Source organism: Hipposideros armiger, unplaced genomic scaffold (genome assembly GCF_001890085.2).
Source record: "Hipposideros armiger isolate ML-2016 unplaced genomic scaffold, ASM189008v1 scaffold_1055, whole genome shotgun sequence".
NCBI classification, from domain to species: domain Eukaryota; kingdom Metazoa; phylum Chordata; class Mammalia; order Chiroptera; family Hipposideridae; genus Hipposideros; species Hipposideros armiger.
In genome coordinates this window covers 525,741-535,723 of record NW_017732405.1, presented here as the reverse complement: position 1 = coordinate 535,723, position 9,983 = coordinate 525,741, and the positions used below count along the sequence as shown (strand labels likewise).

The window sequence follows — 9,983 nt, the reverse complement described above, 5'->3', positions numbered from 1 at the left end:
AGTGTGTGTTCCCTGATGTACAATGAGCTGTGACTTGAATGTAAAGGCTTTCCCACACTCACTACAACTATAGGGTTTCTCCCCTGTATGGGTTCTCTGATGTACCAGAAGGTTTGACTTTGTATTAAAGGCTTTCCGACAGTTACTGCATTCAAAGGGTTTCTCTCCTGTATGAATTCTCTGATGTATAATGAGCTGTGACTTCAACCCAAAAGCTTTCCCGCACTCATTACACCCATAGGGTTTCTGCCCTGAATGAGATCTCTGGTGTGAAATGACCTGGTCTATTCTACTGAATAGTTTCCCACATTCACAGCATTTATAGGGGTTCTCACCTGTGTGAATTCTCTGATGTATAACGAGTTGTGAATTGAAAGGGAAAGATTTCCCACATTCACTGCATTCATGCAAATTCTCTCCTGCATGAGTTCTCTGGTGTGCAGTAAGGCAGGCCTTGCTGCTGAAGTCTTTCTCGCATCCATTACATTTGTAGGTTTTCTCTTCTGCATGAGTTCGCTCATGGACTACAAGGGGTGACTTGCTGCTGAAAACCTTCCCACAGTAACTGCATTCGAAGGGGTTTCCACCCATATACATCTGTTGGCAGATGAGTTGTGACTTCTTGTTGACAATTTTTCCAGTTTCATTACTTTCATGGTATTTTATTCCCATAACAGTTTGTTCATGTTGACAATAGAGGAATGATTCCCGTTGTACATGAAACCCATCAGGATTCTTTCCAGCATAATTACTACTAAAATCTATACTATATCTCAAACTCTTTCCATGTGTGCCACATTTATGAAGCTTTTGCCTCGAGGAAACAGAATCTGTAGTAAGAAGACACAGTTTCCCAGATGCAGTACGTTCACAGTGTTTTGCAGAATTTCCCAGCTTGCCTTGATTTTCCTGAGGCCATTCCATGTGATTCTCCATTTCCCAGACTTTGTCTAGAAATTAAAATAATGTGTTATAAATCCTAACATGATTTTGGTATAGCACAAAATTCCCTTAACAATGCCATGTCATGAGGTTATTGTTTTAGTTTCAGATATCTGATCAGAATATAAGTAAAGTCTCTGCACATGTCCCCAAACTCCTGGACACTGGGGAAAACAGCAAAACTAAGAATAAAGACATGCAGGGCCGACCGAGAGGCGCAATAGTTAAGAACTGGCTTGGGACGCCAAAGGGCCCTAGTTCGGATCCCACATATGAGGGCCAGTGACACTGCCCTCCACAGCTAAGATGCTGAACAACAGCTCAGCCTGGAGCTGGGCTGCCATGAGTCGCTGGCGACGGCGTAGGCTGCAGCCCCTGTGGCGGTGGGTTGCCATGGGCTACTGTGTATAGCCAGCAGCCATCGTGAGCGGCCAGCAGCCGCAGTGAGCGGCCGTCCAGAAGCCGGCGACTGATCTGCCTCGCCTGGGAAGAGCGCAATGATGGTGGCAACTTGGGCCAGTGAAGCAACGTTCTCCACAACTAGATTGAAAACCAAAACAATAGCAACTTGTCTATTCCCCTTCCCCCAATCCCCCAGCACTGTTCCCATCCCCCAATTCCCCCCAATAAAAATCTTTAAAAAAAAAAAAGAATAAAAACAGGCATAGGAAACTGATAATTACAGATGGTTTTGAGTTTTAAAAGTTTGCATAATGGGTAAAGAAGGCAAAATAAGCAAGAGGAAAAATGGGCAAAATATAAAGAGGTTGGATGGGATCTCTAAGCATTACATTCATTTAATAAATAATTGATGAAAACCTATTATGTGCCAAACATGACGAAGCTCAGAAGCAGCAGCAGAAAACATTGCAAATTAGTTTACAGTCTACTTAGGAATAAAGTTCTAATGACTACCCAGACAAATAGATGAAAATAAACTCACCAGAAACATCACTGTGATGGTCCAGAATACTGAGGACAAGAAGAAGCTAGTAAAAGCTTCCAGAGAAACAGACAAAAAAACAAAACAACAACCAAAGATGTATATAATGGATCAAAACTTATAATGGCATCTGACTTCTCATTAGCATCACTTGAGAAAACAAGTGCATTCAGGAGTAAAGGATAAATATTTCAGAGGCACAGGTCTCAAATTTATATTGCATGAATGCTTACACAGGAAGCGACTGGAAGAAGTGCTCCATTACATCAAACCAAGAAGACAGATGACAGAATAGATATAGAAAATAAAATCTGATAGGACAGTCCAAGATAAAACCTGTACATCCAGATCTTGAGTGGAACGAGTTTCGCTGGACCAAGTCAGAAGACACTGGAGTGGTGTCACCAGGAAAATGAAATTGACAGAATTCCTGATTTCGCTGAATGTACCAACAGGAAAGACACGTAAAGAAGAGTCTGGGGTTAAATTAATGAAAACTATATTAATTACAAGAACAGAGAAAATTGGGCTGAAAAAACAATTCAAGAAAAAAAATTTTTTTATGAACCAAAACCACTGTAAACTTGGATGATTTATCTGTGAATACAAATTGCAGTTGTAAAGATGAAAAAATCAAGATAAATCTAACCAAAAGTATGAAGCAACTTTATTAGGATGTTGGGGTTGTGGGCAGAGACAAGGAGGGTGTGAAAAAGAATTAAATCTTCACTCTTCTATCATCATTGGGGGTAAAAATCAAGGTGCAATAGAATAAGTTGGTTATTTGCATACATGGGGGCAAATACCCAGAGAAAAATAGCTAACAGATAAACGTGGTTTTCTTGGGGGGTGGGGTGGCAGCAAATAAAGATGGGTCTGGATAATGTTTAAAGGTAAAAAAAAAAACCACCAAAGCCAAAGACACAAAGTAGATTGGAAACAAGATACAGACTAAGTCCTCCTCAGGCACAACCGGGACGTCCTAGAGCAAGGAGCTGGCCAAGGTGCTGACCAGAAAAGGGTGTGATGAGGACACAGCAGCGCGTTGATGTGCAGAGAGCTGACCACCGTATTATGTCATTGCAGTTTTCCTCCCGCCTAAATCTGATCCCTTTTCTTCACTTTGTACACAACTTCCAAGTTATATTTTCCCAAATATCAGTTCCTAGTATGGGTTGTACCTGCCTCCCAGGTGCACTGAGAGATAAATTTGGGGACCTCTATCACAACAGCTTGTGAGGGAGGGAAACTGGCTGTTAAAATGTGCTGAAATCAGAGTTTCCATCAAGAAGAAAATGTGCCAGTGAGTAATTAATCTCTTTCCTCAAGCCGGATTGCTCAGGTGTGGCTGTCAGTGGTGTGCTTACAGGCTCCGGAGCTCAGGACAGTGAGCATGTGCTGCCATCAGTTCCTTCACTTACCCTTGCAGTTGGTGCCACACCCACTCTTATTTTCCCTTTATTCCCACATCTCTGACTTCCTTCGTGTGATTTCCCCGGAAATCTAATGCATTTTCTGTTGAGCATTCTCTTTGCAACAATGGCAGAAAAGAAGATTATAAATGGTATCACAAGGGAAAGGTAAAAGAATTCAAGAAATCGGGAAAGAATCTCAAATCCACAGACCAGGAGACAGGAATTTGTAAACGTGGAGATGATTTAAATATGATTACACTATATTAAACATGATTACTGGGTTCTGGACGAAGGCAATCCCTGGGGATTCAACTTGCAGCAACAGAACTTAAGAGTCTGGAGCTCCAGGGAGGCTTTCTCCCCAGCGAACATATCAAGTTTAGCTAAAGAGCCAGGAGCTGACTCGGCCCTGCCACAGAAGTCCCGGTAGTGGCCTCACCATGTCAGTGCATGGATACCAGCAGCCTCTATGTGGGGTGCTCACGGCTGCAGCTCTCCCAGTGGGCTTCTTCTAGCCCCTCTCTGTACTTCTCTCCACACTCAGTGTTATCCGGCTGGTGGTATGTGGGATTGTTCATTACGTATTTGTATGAACTAGACAAGCAGTTAACCAAGTTTACTATTTGGAAGTGCTGAAAGGGCTGTGTGAAAAAGTTAGATGACCTGAACTTTTGCCAGCAATTCATGGCTCTTACATCACGACAATGCATCAGCTCACACAGCCCTGTCTGTGAGGGAGTTTTTAGCAAGCAAACAAATAATGCATTGGAACACCCTCCCTACTCACTCTATCTGACCCCCAATGACTTCTTCAAGGAAATATTGAAAGGAAGACATTTTGATAACATTCAGAACATCAAGGGGAATACGATGACAGCTCTGATGGCCATTCCAGAAAGAGTTCCAAAATTGCTTTGAAGGGTGGACTAGGCACTGGCGTTGGTGCATAGCTTCCCAAGGGGAGAATTTTGAAGGTGACTATAGTGATATTCAGCAATGAGGTATGGAGCACTTTTTCTAGGATGAGTTCGTGAACTTAATTGTCCGACCTCATGTAAGTGTAAGGGATTTAAAGATGTAATTTTAAAAATAGAAAAGAAATAGAGGGATATGAAAGTCACATTGAGAGGTGTCAACAGGGAAAGCTTGCTTCTATGCATAATGAAATGAGCCTATTGCCGTGGGAAAGCAAGAAGCAAACAAAATGTCAGAAGGGAGATTAACTTAGAGAATGGTCACAGTGAGACAGAAGTACAAAACATGAGGTACACGTCACTTCGGAATTCACACTAATTCTATATAAGAAGGAAAAAGTCTCAAAGTCACAGTCACGTACCTGGATGGCCCTGCGTCATCCACAGCTCTCCCTCTTGTTCCAACTTGAGGATGATATCAGGTTTAGTGTGTTGATATCCTATGGGTGGAAAATCACAGACAACCTGACTCAAAACTACCTAGGACTCAGGGACTCTGAAGAATGGGAAAGATTTGGTTAAGAGGCAGCACAATGAAGCTGCCCTTTTGTAATGGCAAAATAAAGACCACTGAACTAGCATATTCTGATGTCAAAGGGAGACTAAGAAAACCAGACCTATAGATATGTCTTAACTTGCTAAGGATTTAACACAGGCGTCCTCCCCCCGCGCTCCCCCTGCCCACTGCAGCTTTAGACAACCAAGAAGCAGCCTGGGGGTCGCGCGCACTCCATTCAGGGCAGCAGCACCTACCCAGGGAAACCAAGTGGCCATAGTTTTCCAGCGTCACACTCCTGTACAGGTGCCTCTGCGCTGGGTCCAGCAGTTGCCACTCTTCCCAGGTAAAGTGCACACAAACATCCGTGAATGACAACGGTCCCTGAAACGGCACGTTCCCATTCAATCTCAAATTTTCCTACTGAGTTTGAGGGAAACACATACTGTACACCTAGGGGTTCCATTACTTACATTCTACTTTGAGATAAAAGCAGAATTTCATGATTTACTTACTGGAAAACATCCCATCAATATGCACTGAATTAGTCAGCCTTTCACTCAACATGAGAACACTAGGTATGCGGTATTCAGCCAGATGCATGTGACATAAAAATGGATGAGGGCCGGCCGAGTGGCTCAGTTGGTTAAGAGCTCGCTCAAGAGTTTCAGCTCTGAGCAACAGTGGTTCGAGTCCAGCCCAAGCTGAGCAGCCGCTGAGCTGCCAACAGGTAGCAGGATAGCTCAGCTAAAAAAAAAAAAAGGATGAAACAGGCCTGCTGACAAGAAGCGTTCAGCGTTGCGGAGGAAAGAGAGTTAATTAAGTACATGCAAATGAAATGGGGAAGGTACGATGAAAGACATACAGAGTCCAACACGGGCACAGAGCAGGAGGGGAACACAGCTGCTAGAAAATGTCAGCCTGAGTCTGGGGAAGGGTGCTTCCCAAGTGAGCGCTGTGAGAGAAAATAAGTCACAACTTGGTGGAATAAAAAGGGCAATAGCTGTAAGCAGTGGCCAGTTTGTGGGGGAAAGATCTGAACATGAAGATACACAAATGGTAAATAATATGAAAAGATACTCAACATCATTCATTATTACAGAATTACAAATTAAAACAATAAGATGCCATTAAACACCTATTAGAATGGCTAAAATAAGAAAAAACCTAACAACACTAAATTTGATAAAATACATGAATATAAATATCCAAGAAGCTCAGAAGTCTCTAAAAACTGAGACATATTATAATAAAATTTTCTAGAGATGAAGACAGAGAGAATCTTGAAAGCATCAAGAGAGAAATGACCTGTGACATACTAGGAATATGTCCACATAAGATCATGCGCAGGTGTCTCATCAGGACCTTTGGAGGCCAGAGGGCTAAGGACACAAATATTCAAAGAGGTTAAAAAAAAAAAAAAGGTCAACCAAGAATTCTCTAGCTGCAAAACTTCTTCAAATGTGAGGGAGAAATTAAGACATTCCCAGAAGAATAAAAGGGAGTCACCACTCAGTAGACCTGCCATGCAACAGGTGCTCAAATGTGTCCTGCAGGTGACATGAGAACTAGACAACGACGTGAAATATATGATGGAATACAGACAGTACTCCCACGTTTTGTTTTCTACGTAGTTATAAGAGACTCATGCATTTAAAATAATTATATTTAGAAAAGTTTGTATTTTTTGGCACACAATATATAAAGATGTAATTGTGGGCTGGCTGAGTGGCTCAGTTGGTTAAGAGTTGGCCTAATAGCACAAGCTCTGAGCAACAGGGCTGTCAGTTCAATTTCCACATGGGCCTGTGAAGCTGCGCCCGAACTGAGCTGTTGCTGAGCTGCCAACAGGTGGCAGGATGGCTCAGCTGGTGTAACAAGACTGCCTGTTCGATGGTGGGCTATGCCCTCTCGCAACTAAGACTGAACTCAGCACCATGAGCTGAGTTGCCGCCAGATGGCTCAGTGGATAGACCAAGTGCTCTTAACAACAAGGCTGCTGGTTTTACTCCTGCATGGGATGGTGGCTACGCCCACCTGCAACTAAGATTGAACACAGCACCTTGAGCTTAGAGGCCATGAACTGCCGACGGGCAGCCAGATGGCCCTCCAAACAAAGATTGAAGAACAACAACTAGGCTGGCCCCCTTCCCCAATTCCCCAACACTGTTCCCCTCCCCCAATTCCCCAATAAAATCTTTAAAAAAAACCAAGATGTAATTGTGACACCAACAACCAAACGGGTGGGGACAGAGCTGGGGTAGAGTATGTATGTTACTGAAGTTAAATTGCTAATTTCAAGTTAGAGTGCTAAAACTTTAGCAAGTTAAATATAATCCCCATGGTAACCACGAAAAATTTACACAAAGGGAAATGAGAAAGGAATTTTGCTACAAAAAAATCAAGTAAACACAACAGAATACAGTAATGCAGGAAGTGAGGGACAAAAAGCTATGAAGTATACAGAAAACAAATAACAAAATGACAGAAATAAGTCCCTCCTTATCAGTAATCACTTTAAGTGTAAACGGATTAAACTCTTCAATCAAAAGAGATTGGCAGAGGGCCTGAGGAGTGGTGTGTTGGTTAAGAGCTGGCCTGGGATGCCAGAGGGCCCCAGTTCGGATCCCACATATGAGGGCCAGTGACACTGCCCTCTACAGCTAAGATGCTGAATGACAGCTCAACCTGGAGCTGGGCTGCTGTGAGTTGCCGGTGATGGTGTAGGCTGCAGCCCCTGTGGCAGTGGGTTGCCATGGGCTACAGTGTGTAGCCAGCAGTCAGCGTGAGCGGCCAGCAGCCACCCTGAGCCAGCCATCCAGAAGCCGGCGACTGATCTGCCTCAGCCGGGATGAGCGCAAAGATGGTGCCAACTTGAGCCAGTGAAGCAACGTCCTCCACAACTAGACTGAAGAACAAAAGGACAGCAACTTGTCTGTGCCCCTTCCAATTCCCCAGCGCTGTTCCCATCCCTCAATTCCCCAATAAAAATATTTTAAAGAAAAAAAATTGGCAGAGTGAATTAAGAAAACATGACAACTGTAAGCTGTCTACAAGATAGACTCAGTTTAGATCCTAACACACAAACAGACTGAAAATGAAAGAACAGATAAAGATATCCCATGCAAATAGTAACCAAAAGACAGCAGGAGTGGCTGTACCAACACTGGCCACAATAGACTTCAAATCAAAACAGGTCATTAGAAAGAAAGGGCATTATGTATTATTAAAGATTCAATACAGCAAGTAGACATAATAACTATAGTTATATACCTAATAACAGATCATCAAAATATATGAAGCAAAATCTGACAGAATCGAAGGGAGAAATAGAGTTTTGTAATGCTAGTTGGAAATTTAAATATACCACATTCAAAAATGGATAGAACAAGCGCACAGAAAGGAAACAAAACTTAAACCAACTAAATCTCAAACCCCCCAAAATTGAAAGCAGGTCCTTAAAGAGATATTCATACCCATGTTCATTACAGCATTATTCACAACAGCTAAAATGTGGAAGCAGTCAGAGTCCACCCATGGGATAAGCAACATGTGGTGGTATATATGTACAACGGAGTATCTATCATTCGGCCTTGAAAAAGAAGGAAATTCTGTAATTTCTACATTTGGATAAACCTTGTGGACATTATATCAAGTGAAATAAGTCAGTTACAAAAAGATAACTACTATATGATTCCACTTATGTGAGGTCCCTAGAGTAGTTAACCTCACAGAGACAGAAAGTAGATGGTAGTGCCAGGGGTGGGGGAAGGGAGATGGGAGTGAGTGTTTAATGGGTATAGTTTCATTTGTGCTAGATAAGGAGTTGTGCAGATGGGCGTTGGTGACGGTTGTTCAACATTATGAATTTATTTAATACTACTGAATTGTTCACTTAAAAATGGTTAAGATTCAAATATATGGTGATGGAAAGAGAACTGACTCTGGGTGGTGAACACACAATGCAATATATAGATGATGTATTATGAGAATGTACAATTGAAAACTAGGTAACCAACATCACCCCAATAAATTAAAAAAATTGAAAAATAAATACAAATAAAATAAATTGGGAACAGATGGTTAAGACGATAATGTGCAGAATCTGTATGCTCAAAACTACAAACAATGGTTTAAAAAAAATCAAAGGGGGGCAGATGGATGGCTCAGTTGGTTAGAGCGTCTGCTCTTAACAAGGTTGCCAGCTCAACTCCCACATAGGCTGTGCCCCCCATCCCCTCTCCATAGCCCCCTGCAACTAGATTGAAAATGGCAACTGGATTTAGAGCTGAGCTGCACCCTCCACAACTAAGATTGAAGGACAACTTGACTTGGAGCTGATGGATTTTGGGAAAAATACACTGTTCCCCAATAAAGTTGAAAAAAAAAATCGAAGATGTAAAAAATGGAAAGGTACACTTTATTCATGAATTGTGAAACTCAGTATTATAAATTCAATAAATTCTCCCCAATTTGATTCTGATTCACTTGCAATTCCAATTAAAACTATAGCAAGCTTTTTGTAGCTATCTGCACGCTTTTCTATAACAGATATGGAAAGGCAAAGAAACTGGAATAGCCAAAACAAATCTGAAGAAGAAAGGTGGGCACTCCTACTAGCACACTGTAAGATTTCCTACACAATGGAGAAAGTGTAATACTACTAAAAGATTAGATACAAAGATCAACGGGACAGAAAAGAGAGCCTAGAAATAGACCCACACAAAGTGTCCTGATTTCTTTTTACAAAGACACAGAGACAGTTCAGTGGAGAAAGAATAATCTTTTCAACAAATGGTGCTGGGAAAACTGTACATCTCTAGATATAAAAAAATGAACCTCAAGGGCCAGCAGAGTGGCACGTTAAAGAGTTTGCTTGGGAGCGTGCGCTCTGAGCAGCAGGGCCCTGATTCAGATCCCACATGAGGGCCAGTGATACTGCTCTCTACAGCTAAGAAGGTGAACAACAGCTTGACCTGGAGCTGGGCTGCCGTGAGTCGCTGGTGACGGTGTAGACTACAGCCCCTGCTGCAGTGGGCTGCTGTAAACTACCGTGAGTGGCTGGCAGCCGGTATGAGCTGCCAAGAGCCGCCATGAGCGGCCGTCCACCAATCTGCCTCACCCGGGAAGAGCGCAATGATAATACCAACATGGGCCAGTGAAGCGACGTTCTCCACAACTAGACTGAAGAACAAAAGGACAGCAACTTGTCT

At 42.5% G+C, this 9,983-nt stretch overlaps 1 protein-coding gene across 10 annotated transcripts in view; it reads right to left on the bottom strand.

Annotated features, from left to right (window-relative positions):
- ZNF268 (zinc finger protein 268) overlaps positions 1–9,983 on the bottom strand; it is a 19,933-nt gene that overhangs the window by 1,957 nt on the left and 7,993 nt on the right. Inside the window, exons 4-7 of one of the 10 annotated variants that reach the window (XM_019631918.1) lie at positions 5,028–5,154; positions 4,637–4,714; positions 1,886–1,941; positions 679–950 (exon numbers count right to left, since the gene is read on the bottom strand). In XM_019631918.1, the coding sequence (XP_019487463.1) occupies positions 774–950; positions 1,886–1,941; positions 4,637–4,714; positions 5,028–5,154 (438 nt within the window). In that variant the 3' untranslated portion in view covers positions 679–773. The other 9 variants (XM_019631920.1, XM_019631914.1, XM_019631912.1 and 6 more) reach the window with 9 other exon arrangements.